The 20,782-nt window shown below is 39.5% G+C and overlaps 1 protein-coding gene across 1 annotated transcript; it reads right to left on the bottom strand.

The window, feature by feature from the left end:
• Positions 1 to 382: 382 nt before the first annotated feature.
• On the bottom strand, positions 383 to 13,969 carry LOC140934626 (uncharacterized). The gene is made up of 8 exons (XM_073384221.1): positions 13,699 to 13,969; positions 13,201 to 13,257; positions 11,021 to 11,398; positions 10,161 to 10,334; positions 6,279 to 6,383; positions 3,421 to 3,669; positions 1,881 to 2,819; positions 383 to 852 (listed from the first exon to the last, which is right to left on the bottom strand). The coding sequence occupies exons 1-8, from the start codon at positions 13,967 to 13,969 to the stop codon at positions 479 to 481; spliced, it is 2,547 nt and encodes an 848-aa protein (XP_073240322.1). The 3' UTR covers positions 383 to 478.
• Between the last annotated feature and the right edge of the window lie 6,813 nt (positions 13,970 to 20,782).

The raw sequence follows: 20,782 nt of genomic DNA, 5'->3' as shown, positions 1-20,782 counted from the left end.
ATGGTTTCTGGGCTAGTAACTGTGCTACTATTCAACAGGTTTTGATTTAAAAATTTGCCTTCGGGCCCGAAAAGTTTCCGGGTCTTTCGAGAAACGGGCCCCTGACCCGGATCATCCCAAAGGAACGCGCCCTTAAAAAGCTCTCTAATGTTTCAATATTTATCATCTAATCTGTGGAATAGTAATGAGGGAGAGCTATATTTCCGTGCGCATTTCAAAACCTCTGCAAAGTACCTCTGCTTCACCAAGTGTGACAACTGCCAAATGAATACCTTTACTGAAATCAAAAGGCATTGAAACAACCTTACGAGATATATTTTTGACCAAGGTTAAAGAAAAGTGAGAAGTAAGAGCGACAACAAAATGAAAAGAAAAAAGCGAGATTTGAAATAAGCACCATTACTGTGGTTACCCTCCTTAGGAAGTCGGTGATGTATTATTTGTTCACTTGGAACTAATCTTAGAGATTCCAATTCTTTTATGACAAGCTGGCGCCTTCTTTTCGCTTAAAACGATGGACAGATGACAAAGTGTCTTTTGTTACCACGAACCTCGAAGAGGACCTCTCAAGCTCTGACATCACGGATTTCAAATCTAGGGTCTGCCAACGCTTTTTAAGGATCTCCGGAAATACTTTCACATTTGTTGGTGAAAGATTCCAATAGTTATAAGTAACCAGAAGGGTTTCCGGACCCGAAAGAACATAATACGGTAAGGAGTATTCGTAGCGGGGACAAACAACAAACTTAAGTTTGTTAGTTATTGCAGACATCCGCCCACTCAGTATGGCCTCAGGTACATGCCGGTAAAGGTCAGAAAGAAAATGAAACACTGCAAAGAAGGAGAAGTCACCTGCAAATAAAAATAATTATTACATGTATTTATAGACCAGAAAATAATGAGCATAAACTTACAAAATTACAAAATAAACAGACCATTTCCTAGAAGAACAAGTTTCACTGTCACGGGAAATGAAAGAAAACGCAAGAAAACTGCTTGCAAAAGTCGTAATAATGCGCAGGTCTCCTAATGCGCACTATATGTAGACGACAGATTTTCACGAAAAAATGCCGGTAACAGTAGAATTTCGACTCAGACCCCAAAGAGGCCCTGGCACTATAACCACGTAACATTTACCCCAATCACCAAAAATTTTATGCTATATTGTAGATTGATCTATATTTTATCTATGCTATATGTTAGACTTACGATCAAGTAAAGGTGGGGATACCAGTGAGCTTCAAAGTAGGATGCTACCCCCACAACGAAAAAAAAACTGGGTCGAGTCACCTTAACCAATCGATGAACGTCAGCAAACGCACGTTTACCGGCATTCACTGAATCGGAAAACTGATGGATAATAGAACGAATAATCGAATTAACCGGAGTGAAAACTTTTGGAAAACGAAGGATTTTCCGCCGAGTGAATCTTAGAAAATGCAGGTAAATTGCACCTTCTTCGTTTTCTCAGTGACAAATGTGCCGCTTTTCTTGCCCTGGAAATTAAAACTTCGTTTACCCGGATAACTGTAGAACTTTAAGGATTCGTGCGCGAGTTTTTTTTTCCCGCGAAGGAAAACAGTCAGTGACTCAAACTACAATCTTTTAATGCATGATTACCACTTGTGAAGCTGAAAAATGAAATTATGCCTCTAGACTTTTTGCAGTGCTTTTAAATGTGGAGTCACTTTTGGGTTTAAAAGCAAACGTAATGATATTTCCAATCACCTTTTCTTTCAGGCTCCGTTTCACTGGTTTATAAGCAGTTTAAGGGTGGAGTATTGCCTCTGGTGTTGCCGGCGCTGGCCTGATATTCATATACGATATAAAAATATCCCACTAACCACCAGTCCTGCTGATACCAAACTATTTATACTAACCCTGACGATGAATCCATCTGTTGATAACAGCTGATACGTTCTCTTGAAAGTTTTTTTTCTCCTTTTCCTCTTCTATGACAATCCATTGAAGACTTTCCATTAGCTGGGTAAGATTTTCTCGGATCCTCTCTACAGTGACCATCATCGATTGTAAAAAACGTGTTAACTCATCATTTTGCCTCAGTTCTGTTTCACCCTCCAACTGACTTCTCAATATAATCCCATTCAGCTCCATTTTCACTATGTCGATGCCTTCCCTTAATTGTATGAACATGAGCCGCATGACATTCACATCTTCCGCCGCACCTTTACTTTTTACCTGTCGGATCCACAGCTTTAACTCGTTTAAAGCGTCCTTCAACCGTGATAAAAAAAGAAAACGGGGCCCTTCAGTTTGCTCCAATAAATTTCCAAATCTCGCACTGATTTCCAGTATCATTGCATTGATTTCCTCGTTTAAATGCCTCAAAGTCGGGATTTCCGGCTGTTTCAGTATTTCAGTTACATCACTCTTATTATCAAGATCAGTAAAAAAGGTTTTGATTGCTGATGCACTTGAGACATTTTCGTCGTCGGTAATGATGAGAACAGCTCCACAACTGTGGTAAGTTATAGGAAGATCAGCGACTCCATTCAGCTTCTTAATCTCATCCAATGTGTATGCTAGCTGAAGTGATCTGTGTGGTTTTATCGCTGATTTCATTTCAAGCAATTCTAGGAGGTCATACAGCTGTAATGCCTCAAATACGTCTTTCAGCATCGTCACTGGGGTGTCTGGGAAAAATTTAACAATACTAGAAAAATTCCTCAAACGTGATGGTTCTTTGCTGATCCCAAACGATTGTAGGACAAGTTTGAAAGCATCATGGTCTCTTTCAAGTCTTTCTTGAATCTTAGAAATAACTCTTGTGTCCACATTTGCCAATCTGAGCGTAGGATCTGAAAAACCATTAAATCATTTAAATTAAAAAAAGTGACAGCAATAATAGGGATAACAAGAGGAACTGTGCAGAATGTTATATGCAAAATTAGGTGATAGTAACGCAGTGAAGCAGCCAAATGAGCTGAGCTTCAACAATGCAAAGATCTATCTTTTGTTATGAAGCCAAGTCTGGGAAACACAAACCGCCAAGACGTTTGCAAGAAACTACCCGAATAAGGCATGAGGGGCTTACTGTAAATTTGGTTGTGATTTTAAGAATAAGTGTTGCGGCGAATATTTGAGGTAACTCTTGCCGGTAACGGGGAGGGGGGGGGGGGGGGGGGGGCGGCTAAAAGTAAAACTTCATCTTATGCTAGAATCGATTGTTTTGCAATTGGTAAAACTGAAACACTATGTTTCCAATTTTAAAATAATTACTTTAAGTTCGTATTATTCAACAACAATATATCTAAAGTGATACTAAACTCCACAAATCATAATACACTAAACTTTGAAATCTAATCTTAATGATCGATCACAAGACAATGAATAGATCAGTCATTTACGGTATCTACATTCGTTTAGCTAATACTTCATAATTGCTTTAACGTTACTTACCAGCTACGTCTTCCAAATGTCCTAAGTCCGTTGCTGTTCCTTCTGTAACGAATCCACTTTCACCTGTAGATGTTATCGCACTGCGCGTGTCATGGACTTGCTCAAGGTATCTCTGAACGAAAGAATATTTCTCTTCTGCAAGAAATTGATCCTGCTCTTTGTCTATTTCGCTGATTTCCTCATCTTTTCGGTTACAGTATAATTCGGGATCAGAGTTTCTTCGACGCCTTTTTGTAGACCTTTCACAGTCTGTAACATTATGCATAACAAATGTTACAAATAAATCTTAAATGTGATCCTCAGAGTAATGCGCGGGTCATGGTTCCATCGTTTAGGTACCGTAATGATTCGATTTAGTGCCCGGGGCGCTTATTTACTTTTAGTACCTCAAGGGAGCGCGCCCATTCGAGACAGGGCGCTTATTTCTTTTTTCAGAAACAACCGAATGTTCAAAACAAAAGTTAAAGATTTATTTAGAAAGGGACAATAGAAGAAACTGCAACAGTAACAAATATACGGTGAATATTTAGGTGAGAAACTCAGACGAAGATCATTGTTTTGGTAGTGTGGAATTTCTGCTCGTTTGTACGCAATTAAAGAAAGATGAACCTCGGTTGATACGTAGCCGTACCCGGTATTATTAGGGAGCTCAAGCAACGACGCCGGCGACGGCAACGAGAACGGCAAAAAAGCAATAGGTTTATGTTAGCAAAACAATTTCACGTCTTGTCGAGGACGACAACAACTTTCTTTTTCTTTTCCTGAACTTCGATACAGTCCTTTAGAATTCAACTCCAAAAATATTGCCATCATTGGCGAATTAAACGAGTTGGAATAAGCGTTGTAAAGTTTGAGGCAGCGCTAAATCACTTTTTAAGTGACGTTTTTGCAGCCGTCGCCGTCCTTGTCGCTTAAATTCCCTATTAATAGGGGCGCTAAGCAGAATGGGGGCGCTTTTTAACAAAAACACCTTCAAAGGGGGCGCTTATTAGAAGGAGGGCGCTAATCGAATCATTACGGTACTAAGTCAGGGATTGGTTAAATGCAGGTAATTTTACGAGTACTTTGTATTTGAATGAGTCATTTTTCATTTGTTGTTGATGTTGTTTTCTTTACTTAATATTTGACAGAATAAATGTATTTAACCGCAACAGGATGGCTCAGTCGGTAGAGCGCTTGACTGCAGAGCGGGAGGTCGCCGGTTCGATTCCCGGGGCCGGACCAATACTCAGGGTCTTAAAGTAACTGAGAAATGAAGGTGCTCCCTTTGCAATGCAAGTAGGAGATGTAAAAATAGTGTCCCCAATTAGCACTTTCGTGCTAAATACATTGATACTCAAATAAAGTGCATTTTTTTCTTCGTGCATCTTGTTACTTTACTAGAGGGTTTCAATGGGGCGGTAGCTTTGACAGTTGAGGGTTAAATTTTAGAGCTTTTGACTTTTTACGGTTATTAAGTGGAAACTTAGTCCAGGAGTTAAAGTAATTATTAACTTTGTATAAATTAATATTAACCGTTCTGTTTGGAGGTTGCCTTGGCTTTTCACGAAAAGAATTTCAAACTTCCGATAGAAACACTAGTAGGTCTTGAAATTTCTAGAGAGAGGATTTTTCGAGAACATGCGAACTGGTTCCGGTTAGGAGATTCTTCAGGAGCCAAAAGTCCTTGAAGATCATCTGAAATAGCGAGATTTGAACTACCTGAAACTTTTTGACGGTTTATATTAATCCGGCTGCATTTTTGACCGTTGACTGTAAAAAATTACCTTTTTTGACGGCAGAAGGTTTATCCCATTGAGACGCTCTTGTTAGCCAGAGTTCAATGGACATCAATTATTGCCATGTCTGGAATAACATTGGCCGTATTTATATATACTAGAAGACGTCTTAGACGTCCAGGCGCATTAAACGTCTGACTGTTAAGTGCGTCGTTAAGTGCGTCCCGTTTTTATACTAGACGTCTAATTCATCTGTTAAAAGCGTCGATCGGACGCACTTAACTTCAGACGTTTTATTCGTCTGACGTTTAATGCGTCTGCCTTATTTCCCGTATTTTTACTAGATGTCTAAGTCGTCTGAGACGGCTTAGACGTCCTCTAGTATAAATATGGCCATTTTTATAACCCTGTTGCTAGAAAAAGACATTTTTCTCTCTTGTCTGTTCTAAATATTCATGGTACAAAACGACTGGATATGGATGCAAAAGCATTAAAAGGGTAAAAGGATCCCCCCACGTTTGTCGACCGCCATTATTGTTCTGAAGCTACGGTTTGAGGCAGTTGACCTAATAGCTAGCGTACTGTGTTCTTGCCCCACTCCCCGGGTTTCTTGCCTTACTCCACCCAGGGACCAGTTGTTCAGCGAAAGGTCGATAACGCTATCCACTGGATAAATGTCTATTTACGGGATAGCACAATTGGTTTCCTTAATGCTTGTCCGCAGGATGGTGATTTATCCGTGGATAGCGAGCGTTATCCAAGGTTTAAACTACCGTGGCCTGGTGTATAGATAGGTACTTGCCAATTTAATGCTGGGAGTAAAACCTCCGATGGACCGGCATCCAGTCCAGGAGGGAATAGAAATATTTCGAGTCGCTTCACTTAGTACTACGAAAGCGACGATAACCTCCGGTCGGAGTAGCCCGACTTGGCTCGCAAATAGCCGGAGATTTTACCCGGGCTTTGAGTTCAAGGTGGATTTGGGTGGTAGCCTTTTTACCAGCAGTTAGTTGGGTTGTTATGCGTTACCCCTACGTTTATCACAAAAAAACTGGCCCCTTTTACATAACTTTTTAGGAAAACTACGTGAAAAAAACTCTCTGTTGGCCAGTTACTTACTTTTTTTACAGTCACACGTACCTTTAAATTCTTCAATCTGCCAATCTGAGGAAGGTCTGAAACTCTTCAGTCCTGATCCTTTTTGACTCTTTATTTCTTGCCTCCATGATGACGCATATTTATCCACTATAGTCAATTGCAAAAAAATAACAAATCAAGGAGTCAGTGATATTACCAAATGTTTGCCCTTGACGTACATAATAAAGCCAATAGATTCAATAATGCACAAAAGAGACTTGGATCATTTTAAAATTCAAATATTAATAGTAATAAAAATAATAGTCTTCATTAATTCATAAGATAAACGTTACAAAATTTCTAATTTTGAACTACGCTATAATGTCCAGAAATCTCGCTCGTCAAATTTCGCGCGACTTACATTCAGACTGTTTCGCAATGGTTTTAACCGCTGATTTTTACTGTGATTCCCGGGCTCATAATGTTCGGAAAGTTCGAGTGGTCAAATACATAGTTGTTTTTGGTCAAATAAACTCCGCTGATAAAAAATATTGCCCCAACCAAAATGGCGACAAAAATTCAAAGAAATAAGCTTTCGAACAAGAGGTTTTGGAGACAATTTAGATGATTTTTGGCCGAGATATTGTAGAGCGAAGGTCTTGGATTTAAGCCGTATAGTAGAAGCGTATTTAGAAATAGAATTAACTCCAAATTCTTTAAACGTGGGAAGGAAGAATATGCTTTTTCAGTGGACAAAAAAACTCACGATAGGAAGATAAGACTTTGTACTTGAAGATTTCATCGCAACCTAAGAGAGTTCCTCAGCGAAATTGTCATTAATTACTGAAGAAAAGAGGTTAATCGAGGTGGCAGTGCTCCATTTGCAATAGAATCATATGGAAGACGCAGGTAATTTTTTCGTATTTTTATTTCCATTCTGGGAAGCTCTCTTTTTAATCAACACGTGCCAAAACATGTGATACATTAAAGAGGAAGATACATGATTAATTTAAGGCGTTAAAAGGGGGACATGTCATATATAGTTTTCAGATTGACACGCAACACTTTCTGGGGTCACCATGTATCGACTTTGTGAACGTTGACGAAACCAAGATCGGACCGGATCAGATCAACCCATGAAACACTATACCTACCCCTCAGTCATTAAGTGGAGTACAGGGGTTTGATTCGATCGGGTCCGATCCAGGTTTTGTTTATGCCTAGACTTTGTCATGTTTTAGACGGAACCGTATATCTGCATAGCTCTTTAACTAATTATTTCATTTCCAATCGACAATGGCCGACAATATGGAAAAGGAGTAATATTGTTCCGGTTCTTTTAAGAAAGAATGTGCGATGGACAAGACTTGCTACCGACCAGTATCTGTTTTGACTGCCTTGTCGAAATTGTATGAGTTGATGTTTCATCAAATGTACGAAGCCTTTTACTCGAGGCTCTCACCAAATCTATCTGGCTATCTGAAGGGACATTCGTGTTGCACAGCGCTTCTAAAAATGGCTGAGGATTAGAGGGCATCTATTTACATACGAGATGCTGTTACAGTAGTGGCTGTTGATTTAACTGAAGGCATTTGACTCCGTTTGCCATCCACTTTTGTTAGCTAAATTGAAAGCGTAGGGTTTTACAGATGGACTTTGGAACTTATCACTGCTCATCTTTTAGGAAGAAGACAAAGAGTTAAGTTGATGGTGTTTATTCTCAGTGGAGAGCTATAAGTGTCGGTGTACCACAAGGGTCCTTGCATATCCATTTGTTATTCAATTTATACGTGGACGATCTCATTTACTTTGTATCTAATACGTCCTTGAGCCGTGAGGCTGTATGCCGATGATACGACTGGACATGCCTCGGATCCCTCCCCAATAGTCTTGCAGTATGTTATTAATTCTAATCTTAACGTGTTATCAACCTGGTTTGAATTTAATGATTTAAAGATTTAAACACAGCAAAAACGAAAGCAGTTGCCATTGGGCCGTCGCTATATGTATATGATTTTTTTTCTTTTGGGTATTGGTAATGGCGAAGCTACTAAAATGAAGAACACTAACTATTATTTGTTAGTATACACGCACTCAGTGATCTTGGTGATTCGACAATCTAATTGGCTCGCTATCTCGGACTATGACGTTTTAGTATAGACACACTCAGTGATCTTGGTGATTTAAGCAATCTAATTGGTTCGCTATCTCGGACTATTCAGTCAACATTATTCACCTCCTAGAGAGTGGATAATGTGTGAGCTCGGCGTTTTTCCTATTTTTTTTTTTTTTTTAGAGAACGACTTTTCAAAAGTCGACAAAATCCTAGCGTTGGCATTTTTTAAGGCAAGAAAAGAGTTTGAAGGATTGAAAATGCTGTTTTTCCATTTACCGTACCTGTACTGTTTGCTTGATGCAATGTTTACACTGAACTCCCGTTTATTTGCGTAGAAGAGGTCGTTTCGTGAATTCAGCGTTTCATAACTAGAGACTTTTTGCCCAAAATCAATTGACAAAAAACAACTGTTTGCAGACATTCTACGTTTCAAGTGAAAAGGACAAAGAATGCTACAAGAAAACGACGCCTTACCTCGAGCAACCAAGCCGCCATGTCAACACCTTCTTCTCAGGTAAGAAAACAGTTCAAATTTTAGCGGTTCTATTTGAACCATTACGCCGTGGGTTGTTTGCGAAATGATAAACTTGCGGATTGCCATGTTGGAAAATTCTGTAAAGATCCAACTTTCGCGCATGTACGTTACATGCAAATTTTACGCATGAATTGATCCGTCAATCAAATCATTCTTTTTAATGGTTTCCTTTCTGATTTTGTAGAGATCACTTCGTGTTTATATACTAAAACAATGATTCTTTTCAATCTCGGTGAATAGTGGCTTTAGGAATATTCACCTCGCCGCGTCGTGGCTCGTTAAATATTCAGCCATTATTCACCTCGATTTCAAAGAACAAATGTTAATTGGTAAATGAATGAAAATCAATCAGCGGTTAGAAGAATTAAAATAGATGATGATCTAGTTGACGAGGGGGAGGCACGTGGTCCCTTTAATTCGTTTACTAAGTATTTTATTCGATATCTAAGAGCACCTACTGACCTTGTGATTGATTTACTATTTAAAATATTTATTATATCTTTGTCATGTTGTGTGTGTTGTGACGACTAGTTTGGAAGATGAATAGAATAACGTTTTTCCTACTAATGTACGCGCCATGCATCTTTGGAGGAAAATCTTACCGTCCAGGAACACTCTAAGTTTATTTGACATTATGATGGGAGGGGTCGTTAACCTGTTGTCTAAAAAAATCATACACGATGGTTTGGCAATTTCTCTTTAATAAACAATTTTCCAAGATTTACTGCTTGATTTAAACTTTGACATACCGACAATGTGTTGACGTAATTGTTGTAATTGTAGGTTCATGCACTTTGTATACTTTATGCAGTCTTAGTAATTTTTTTTGGAAAAATTTTTATTTTTAAGTGCTGATGAAAATATCAATATTGACATCGGCGCTATGTAAGTATTATTTATTCATTTATTATTATTATGATAATTATTACATCATTAGCGGCTTAAATATGTGACAAACGATAGGTAATGTAGAATCTCTGGAACGGATAGAGCGCGATGGAAATATACCTTAGATTAAAAGGAAACAGGAATAACGCTTAGGAGTTGCACAGAAATTCAAACTATAGCAGTATACCCGCTACACGTTTATGCCTTTTTTAGTACGCACATATCTTTTATCAAGAAGGTAATAGTCATGTACCCAGCTATATGGACAATGTTTAGGAACTTTTGTTATCACTTATAACAATAACACCATGAAAAATTAGTCAGACAGAGGGTTTGCTAACCTTGACGGAATCTTTTAGCTACGTCATTAGTTTATAAGTCTGCTGACACTTGTTCATACTCTTACCATCTTCCCCAGATATCGCGAGCTCCGTTTTTAGTTTGTCAATCTCAGTTTCAAGAATTTGCATCTTGAAATTCCATTTATTTTCTGCCTGGTTCAGTTTCATCAAAGTCACTTCATCCTCCTCTGGGCTGAGAGAAAGAAATGAATCCGAGTTCCTTCGACGTCTGCCGCCTGCTTGGCTGATGTTATCAGTACCTGTCGAAAAGGTTAAGAAAGAACGAAACCGATCATATACCTGACATGAATTATTCTTTTTGTCCTCAAAGACTTTTCCTTCCAATCTTCTACGCAGCAGCTGTTATTTTTTGGGCAAGAGATATTTGTGACGACCCAAGATAATGGCTGTATAGGAGACTGCCACTCAGGGTTCTTTTAAGAGATGCAACATCCTTAACAAATCTATACTAAAGCAGCCAAAAATAAAAAAAGGACTAAAGCCTTATATTGTTATAGCCTCTGTAACTTCTATTATCCATCCTTTACACATTAAATCTAAAACTAAAAAAAAACCGACAAATTAAACCACATATATAATTAATTCATATCGAATAAAAACAACTGAAAAAAGATATTAGTAACAATAGAAAAGCAACATTTTCTTCTGACGCACTGCTTGACTGGTAACAATCTTCAATTCTAGAAACTGATGATTCAAGTGCTATACTGCAAATTCATAAGTCCCTGCACAAGATGGCATGAACAACCCTCTGCTATATTTACAGTGTACGTAGGCTGCCTATGAGTTCAAATGACGCCGCACCTGGATAGATACTAGACTGGTTTTAGGCAACAGCCAGATTTAAAACTGGTCCTCCAGTGCGTTCACTGGTCAAGATACAAGAAAAGTTATTCTGACTAACCTCGATTTTGTTGGAACATGAGATCAAGATAAGCTTCTCTATATTCCTTTTCATCAATATAAACTGTCACCTCTATTTCTTCTCCACTTGCGAGTTGTTTTATTTCTTCGGTTACAATGAAACTTTGAAGACTATTCTTCAATGTTTCGTTACTGTAAATGTTCCATAACTCTTTTAAAGCTGACGGTGTTTCGGCTAGCACTGTAAAGCAGAGAGAGCTTTCACTCAGCTCAACAAGTTTGGTAAAGGCAGGCAAAACAACCTTGCTGAAGGCATCACTGTATTCTTCAAAACTGGAGCAACTTCGCAGAGCCAGGCCACTGCCAACCAATACTATACCACCAGCAAGCGTGCGGAAATTACATACCATCCTAACCGCTGTAAAAAAAAAACAAACAAACAAAAAGACAGACAGATTATGTAAAGGGACTACAACGATGTTTTCACCTGTCGTTTGTTGCCACGGATGGCAAGGATGAACATGGATTGAAAAGTTGGGCCATGTTTTCAAGTGTTAATGCTACATCTGCAGAAATCACCCCAAAAATTTACGGTTAGTGTTCCCTGATGAAATTTGATTGGAAATGACATGTCCTCAACCCGAGCCATCAGTTTCTGCGTTCCTCAGGGTCCAATTTTGGGGCCTCTGCTTTTTGTTTTGTACATAAATGACTCGCCCCAGTGTTTAGAAAACTGTTCTATTAATATTTATGCCGCTGACATTAGTGTATTTTCCGAATCTTTGCACCCCGGAGATGGCTAGGGTAGTAGTACAAGATGATTTAAATCGAGTTGTACAATGGATGGAAAGTAGCGGGCTTATCCTAAATCAGAGTAAATACAAAATCAAATGAATGCTCTTTGGAAGCTGCCAGAATCTTGCCAAATCACCAGATTTTGGTATACAGTCATATATACGGAAAGACTTTAGAAAGAACACCTATTGTAAGGAAATTTACCTATTTAGGTGTTGAATTAGATGAGAACCTTTCTTGGAAAGATCACGACAGTATGTAAGCAGCAAGGTCAGTAGGAGGCTAGGGCCTTTGTCTCGTATACGATCATGCCTCACGCTGGAAGCCTCTAAACCGGTATACACTTTACTCTTGCAGCCACTATTTGACTATGCTGATTTTGCGTGGGGAGAGATCACAGAGGGCTGTTGCAAAAGAGTTACACCGCCTAAAGAACCGCGCAGCTCGAATGATATTACGCAAGAACACCTTAAATGACACTTTCCGTGTGCTCAACTGGTTAAAACTATCTTCTAGAGGGAAAATACACAAATGCATTCTTGTTTTTAAGTGCTCAAATAATCTGGTGCCCAAGTATGTTTTACTCAATATTTTATAAGGAATGCATATTTGCACGATCATGCAACTAGGAGAAGGAACGACCTGCACCCACCAAAGCCTTAACATAACAAGAGCAAAAGAACTTTTAAGTATGCAAGGACTATTTTATTTCAATTCTGTACCCAATGGTGTTAAAAGTGCCACGTCCGTAAAGAGTTTTAAAAATATGATGATTAAGTATTTTATATTGTAACTTTAATTTCTTATATCTTAGCACAAACGTTTTATATTTTTTAAAGTATTATGTCATGTTCATACCTTAGGATTTTTAAATTGTATGCATGTTTATTTCTCAGGGCCCCTGTGGATACCAGCCTCGTTGCTGAATGGGCTACCCTGGCTAAATAAAGTTACTTACTTGCTATAATTTCTTGAGAACGCTGCATGCGTTATCATGATTTTGTGTATGGGTAAAGGGACAATGAAATAACTTCAGCACAGAATTTACCTAAAACAGCAACATCCTCGAGTCATAGCTCCTTTAAGATTGTTACTTAACTAATAGAGGAACTAAGGGCATTTTTAAAAAGCTTGTTGTTATCGAGGTGAGGTGAGCGTTTTTTTTTTTCAGGGCCTTAAGATGGGGAGCAGTTTCAAAACAGAGCTCAGGCCGGATTCGTGTAAGTACGAGATCTCATTTTAAAACATACCGAAGTATATCTCATGGTCTTTTCAATAATCTGATATAGATGGGCCTTTACATCTCCATGTTCATACGGGTGCCATTTTTCAGCTACAGAACGACAAAGCTCCGCCAGTAGCAGTTATTATAAGCGAGTTTAAATATAATAGGTAAATTTACACAAACAGCTTTGTCTGACCTACCTCCACTTAAGGTTCCTGCAGCACGCTTCAATGAAGAAATGATACCGAATGACTGGGCTGAAATTAGAGTTAAGCATCAATTGGAATCAACGACAAATCTAAAGCTAGTTCACTTTAACGGGCGCAGTTAACACGTAGTCGAAAAACCTGTTATGATACTTCAGATATGTACGGCCGGTATAAATGCATCCAGTGCCAAATATGATCACGACGGCCTGAGCTGCACAACATAAAGACTAGATTTGCATAATATTTCCAGAGAAATCTTACAATGATATAACCGTAACGGCATGACGTAGTAAATTCACCTGGCTTTCAGGTAAAGCTATTTTACTGCGGGATGCAGGAGGCAAAAAAAAACTGAAAAAAAAGTCTGGCCACATTCTGCTCTTTCACGTTCTGTTTAACCATTAGGACAAGAAGTCCTTGGATAACTTCCGCTTTTAATAACTTGTCTAACTGCACTGCTTACTGCGTCTAAATCTAACCAATTCTTACCTTTCCTTTTAATTTCAAAGTCCTCCACTTTCCTAAGCAACGGTTTCTTCGGTAAATTTTGCAACATTCCTTTCAGAATTTGAGTGTTGTCAATTCCTAGACGATTCTTCGTTTCAAGTAAGTCGAACAACGCGAGTGCATCTTCAAAACTGTCCCGCCTGGTGCCCTTCGGTAAGTCGTCGATGCACAAGTAAACCATCTTTCTAAGTTCATTGGCATTTATTTTCTCGCTGATGTCAAACAGCAAACGCCTATACTCATGCTTAGACATTTTTGGTTAAGAACGGTGCTCTTAATAGATCCTTCGATCCAACATGGCGATCTCGTGTAAAGAATGCAAATTGCATTGCATGACAACTCGTATTGTCACGCGAGCGGGGCTTGGGTATGCATTAATGAGTACACTAACTATATTTCTAATTAGTAATGGCCTTTTAATTTCAAGTTCATAAAACGTTAAAAAAATACTTATAGATTTACGGTCTTAAAAGAGTTATTTTTTTCAATTTTTACGGTTGACGGTTTTTTAGAAGAAATTTAGTGCAAGGGCTGAGGTAAAAATTAACTTCTGTTTAATCAAGGTAACAAAACCACTGCAAAAACTTAACTTCTGAATCAATAAATATTAATTATCATTCGATGCAATTCCGTTGACCGAGAGCCCACCACGTGACCTGCAAATAACTGCCTACAAATAATGGTGTGCTCTTGCGCAATGTCGTTCAACTGTATTTGGCTCAATCTCGTTCCCAGAGGCCGCGATCATTTGGTCAGCTACGGGGATCGAGGGGTCCCGATATTTCCAGCGCATGACAAAAGGGACCCCTGAGGACGAGGTTGTATTTGGCTGCAAATACTATTCTACTCATGCGTAAATGAAACCACGCTTTTCTCCTTCTTGCCATCGCTCTTGCGTGAAAATGGCAGATCGCTTCGCTTCCCGAAGATATTCCTTAAAAAACAAACTCGGTGATCGAATGATAAAACAATTATTGAACTCGGTTGTCGCAAAATATCGTGATTTGTCAGTGTCTCGCAGATCAATTATTTGCCGAAGCCGAAGGCTGAGGCAAATAATTGATCTGCTCGCCACTGACAAATTACGATATTTTGCTCAACCTCGTCCAATAATTGCTAATTATTCTCACTTCATATATAATCAGACTGGGTCTCATGCCTGCGTTCCTGTAGACAATCGGGTTCGATTTGCCTTGTCCCTGTACGGAGTTTTCCTAGTCCCTCTCAGTACTTCGGTGACGTATATGAGGAGAACCACGTGACCCGAAAAGCTTTGTTCGCGCGAAATAATGAGGGCTAGGAACTAGGCAAGGGGTCGATGTATGTTCCTTTTTGGTTTTCTGGGTGGTCAGCGTGGTGCGAAATCTCGCAGTTTGACGGGATTTGCAGGGAGCGCTTTGCGCCCCGCCCGGAGACCGCACTATCAATCCTCGCTGCATATGCAGAAAATATGCAGTGAGGATGAATTTCTGTTGTACTTCTTGGCCTCTCAGATATAAAACTTTGAAATATTTTTTATATCTAAGCTAGCTGATAAGGTCTTGAAATGTCTGAAGAGGGTGTTTTTGAGAACTAGGAACTGGTTTTTCCAGTTTAGAGATTCTTTAGGAGCCAGAAGTTCGTGAAGATCAGCTGAAACAGTGAGGTTTGAAATCCCTTAAGACCTAATGATGGTTAATATAAATTTGCTTTATTGACGGTTAATCGGCTCCTGCGGTTAACGATAAAAAATAACATTTCTTGCCGGTGGACTGATAGACTTTAGGCTGTTTGATGGCTAACGGTTGATCCCATTAACAGCCTGACCCTCTTATAACTATCCAGACCTTCTTGGCTTATTGCTTATTGCTTATTCACTGTAGACGTGCGGAAACGTCTCTTTTGCCAAGAAAACGCTGTATTAAAACACCATTTTTCCTTAGGGATAGTGGACGGAGTGGAACGCGAGGGCGCGTGAAAATCATCCCTTACGAGAAAGGCGAGACGTGGGGCGTGGAGTGATTTTCAAGCGCGCTCGCGTTTCGCTCGCTCCGCTATCCCTAAGGGAAAATGGGGACTACTCGTAGTCTACTTACTTTTCGGCGACCTCATGACACTATTTTCAAGGAATAGAAAGTCTGTCAGTTGCTTTTTTTTTTTTTTTTGCCGCAGACTTCGCTGTCTCAAAAGGTAAACACACGAACTCACCGACAGCTACATGATGATATATCGTCGCTTGCTTTGTTTACAAGTCTTTCGCCGGCTAAATTTCGACGCATTAAAACATATGAAAAATCAGAAACATTTAGTCAAATCACGTTTGGCCAATTGTGTAAGTGCCCATGAAATACGAGCAAAGCAGCAGTCAATCCAGAATGCAATATCTTCCGAAACCAAATTCAATACATATTATTTTCCTTTTAATTCAACTTTTGCGAGCCCTTGCTTTTCGTAAGTTGGCTTCTAAATGAACAGATAACAGAAAAAGAAATTAAATTATAAAACGGGACAGCGCAGCCTGAAGGTCAGCTGTATTATCAGAGTTTCAAGGTCCAATGCCCGGCCGTAAACTGCCGGCGCCTATAAGGGTCCTATAGGTGGTTTTCATGCAATCTCGGGAGACACAAATAACAAAGGTGAAATAAACAAATGCTGGTGGACAAACAAAGGGAGCTAATGAGCGATCTTTTGTTTACCGTCCACCAGCATGGCGGCGATGACGTAACGTGAAAACCACCTATAGGCCCTGGGCTTTTACATCTTTGCAAGGGGTTTTAGGACGGCTTATAAACGCAGGGGCTTGAGGGGACTTACAACCGGGATAGAAAATAACGCTTAGAAGCCGAGCTAGAGCGCCTGTTGATCAAAATGAGTTTTCATTTACTTTTTGTTTTGTTTTTTTTTTTTTTCAAACGACAAAACGTCATAATAAATTGAATTTATAGAGGGGGTTGTACCATGAGGCTACTAATGGAATGTTTTTTGTAGTTGTTGTTGTTTTTTGTTTACAGGTGAATAGGGGAGGGGCTAATTAATAAGTGGGGAGGATTATTAGTGCCACTTTAGGGTCGAGGGTTACAGTGAGCACACACAATGAAACAATGTAGAGGCTAGGGTCGACATTTCCTTTCGCCACTATAGAATCGATGAGGGAACTGAGGCAGAAATTTGTTCCGCAACTGTTTCTGGGATCTTTACTGAGAATGCGCCGATGAGCTATACGCCACTTCCACATTTCCCATAATGCACCTTATTGCCCCCCCCCCCCCCCCCCTCCAAAGTTTTGCATAAGCATTGTTTTCGATTCCTCCTGGGACGGCTGTAATACCCAGGAGAAATGAAAAACAAAGGTTATGCAAAATTTTTGGTGGGGGCGGGGAGGGGGGCAAATAAGGCGCATTATGACAAATGTGGAAGTGGCGTACTTGCCAATTTTTTTTCCCTGCCTAGCAAGAGGGTGTGTATATATTTTTTTCAGAAACAAGAGTATATTGTCATGATTTTTTCTACCTTTCTAGGAAGTAACCAAAAATATACCACAAAATCGGTTTGCAGAGCGTATGAAAATTTCTTCAAAGCAACCCGCCTAGTCTTACACATTACATGCGAGAAATGCTTAGATTAATCCTTAAAGAAAATTCTTTCCAGTTCAATGGATAGCTCTACTTACAAACCCACAGTACCGCGATGGGCACAAAGACAGCTGTTTCCTCTGCAAACATTTTCATGTCATATATTGAAACACAAAGTCTAAGCTAAACCGTCTTTAAACCAGACATCGTAACTTTCTTTGAAGAAGCAAACTTACATCATCCTACTATTAAATTCCCCACCGAAATTCACTGAGACAATGTTTTTAGACACAGGTGTATACAAAGGCACAAGATTCAACGAAAACGTTATCCTTATTATAAAGACTATGGAAACCTTCCAGCACACATTTTACCGCTTATCACCCACCGATTTGTCAAAAGAGTCTGAGGAAAGTGTTTCAAAATTCAAAAGAACACTTGATGGTTGATGATGGACAGAGGCTACCTGCAATCAGAAATAAATGAAACTCACAGAAACCGAAGTCCGCGCTCCTGAAACAAAACAGCAAGGATGAAAAAGAAATGATGCCTGTCGTGACACAATACCAGCCCTTAGTGTCTACTGTAAAAGAAGCTTTAATGGAAAAGTGGAACCACCCTTTATTTCCTACAAGAAAGGAAAACCACTTTTTATGGAGCCCTGTAATCAACAGGGAAACCAAGTTCGCATTTGCAATAAAAGCTTTGGTGATTTTATCGGTACTATACTGGCGAACAAAGGGGAAATAAACTATCATGTTGCATAATGTAGTTTAAGTTCAATCAAATGATGCATTTTTACAAGTTTTACACGTTTTATAGGAATCAAAGTCTTGAAACTGAATGAAACGCATAAGAAATATTAATAATTAACATGCCTTTTAACTTATTAACTAAGATTAACCGACAACCGACAAAGATAGAAAATTTTAACCGACTACCGACAAAGTAACTAAATTTTAACCGACAACCGACAAATGGACCCCCCCCCCCCCCCCCATTCAGACCCTCTAGCAACAGTCCCATGCAGAAGTTTTCGCTAAAAATAAGCTCAGCCCAGTGTCCTTGACTTGTTCCCTGAATTCTGGCGAATTCAATGAAATCACTGCATGTTGTTACCCCAAGAGCCTGGTGCCCGTTTCTCGAAAGTCCCGATAACACGGGAGCTTTCCAGGACAATAAAAGTTTTATTGTCCCGGAAAGATGCCGTGTTTTCAGACAAGACCGAAGTTTCGATAATTTTGAAAATGAAACTATCAGTTAGCGAAGCAAAACTGACTCATTCGTGAGCTAGGAAATGGGCTATTGATTTTAAAATTTGCCTTAGGCCCCTGGTCATCTCAAGCCTCGACTTGTTGCCTTTAAGCGCGGTTTACGTACCAACAAATTTTCAGACATCAAGCCTTGATGTTGGTGGACGGTCCGTTAAAGACAACTTACTCTTACGAAATAAATCTTTTTTTTTTCAATACATCAATAGAGACTGATAGTTAAAAGGCAGGGAAGAGTGCTATTTATTGGAGAGTACCCTAATACGCAAGTACGAGCGCGCGCACTTCTAAGTGATATAAGCCGAATTACTTGTTTCTTGTGCACGGTTGAGTTTTCTTAACACCGTTCACAGTAGTTCTCTGATGGAGTAGGCTTTAATAGATTTATTACCATAACTTTTGGCATAGCTCGTTATTATGAGCATGATTTTCCTTCTTTTTCTTTTTGTTTCTAGGACCTTTCTCCAGGACTCAACGCATGCGCATCACTGACTAGCTCGGTTACTCAAGATGGCGTCTGTCTGCTGGTTTTTGTTTGAATTTTTACAGTTCTCAGAGAATAAGTTATGCGCTTTCTAGATATATAAATAGCGAAAATTTGTTTGCCAAGGGTAAATGTTTCTGCTATTTACTTGTTTGTTGCTTAGTTAATGAGGCGTATTACCAAATTTGAAGTAAAAACGGCAGAAGCATAATTTCTGCATATTTTGCTAAAAAGGGCATAATTTGAGAAATATGCGAGCACTGCTCGTAGCATATTATTATGCTACTTTTAGAGCACAAAATCTTTCTTATCATATTTCTAGGTGAATTATATATAAAGATCAACAACACCTGATACACACTGCACGTTTCTAGCAAATTTAACTTGGCAGACGTATTCGCTTGATTCCATTAATGTTTCTTTTATCCTAGTTTTCCGGTCTATTTTAATAATATTGGTTTTCTTTTCACAGACAACCAATGATCCAACAATTACCATTATTCCAATTTTTTTTTTTCGAGACGGCCGGCAGCTGTGGATCAATGGCATTTTAATGTTATTCAGTCATTTTAAGGCAATAATCATTGATTCTCGAATTTTCCATGTCTATGCCGCCTCGTACCATCTCTCAGAAGAGTACAATAAACATACATCTTCTGTGAAGTCATTAATCAGCTGAAATCAATAACATACAAACAGCTAAGCAATCGGAAGAGTGACGCCATTGCTTGCACAATTGACATGAATTGGTGTGGACAGGTCTTGTGCTAAAAATCACGTTTTTCAGGTAATCTTCAGATAATATTGCTCAGCGTGTAAATGACTATAAATAGGCGGTTTTGATCTTTTGGTCACTTTTGCCTTTGGATAGCCGTCATTACACGAACATGAGCAAGTATCAAAATAACTGACTGTATCCACCTGACCCGACTTTATTCACTGTAACCCGCATGGCGGACTAAGGGCCAATCAGACGCCCAGAAGCGACGAACGCTCGAACCAAACAAAGCTACCATCGATTATAAGAAAAAGCACCACCGCCTACAGTCCAGTAGACAAGGCAGATAAACTAACATTACATAACATTTTCCAACTTTTAAAAAATGTGCAACTAACCACTCAGAACTTATTAAAACACCACTACCTTTCCCCTGTGGAGGCGTGTGTGGCCAAGCGGTTAACACCTCGAACTCTGGATCTGGATGTCCGGGGTTCAAGCCTCGCCCGTCGCGTTGTTTGCTTAGACAAGGAACTTTACTCGACTTTGTCCCTCTTCACCCAGGTGTATAAATGGGTACCGGCGACGGACTGCTGGGGGTTAACCCTTCGATGGACTAGCATCCCGTCCATGGGGGAGTAGGATACTCCTAGGCCGCCATGCTTCATGCTTCGGGAACCGGTATAAGCTCAGGCAGTGTGGGCCTTTGGCTCGTGTGCGCCTTTACCTACCTTATCTATCTTTCCCCGTGAGGAAAAAATTTTAATCAGTACCTTTGCTTGGCGTACGACAATGAAATTTTAGCAATTCCCCAAAATGGCAAAAAGTCCGAAATATCATTTAACAAAGTTAGCGGGAACCAATTGAGGAAAAATAGTGACAAAGATGCACAAGTCGCTGCATAGACAGGAAAAAGACGCTACCACTTCAGCCAGGTCCCAGAAAGCGCCTCGGAATACAGTCGACTCCCGATAACTGGAACCTTCCAGGGAAATCGAAAAAAGTTCGAGTTATCGGGAGTTCGAGTTGTCGGGAGTTCGAA

This window comes from Porites lutea, chromosome 4, assembly GCF_958299795.1.
Source record: "Porites lutea chromosome 4, jaPorLute2.1, whole genome shotgun sequence".
NCBI lineage: Eukaryota > Metazoa > Cnidaria > Anthozoa > Scleractinia > Poritidae > Porites > Porites lutea.
This window is presented reverse-complemented; position numbering and strand designations above follow the sequence as displayed.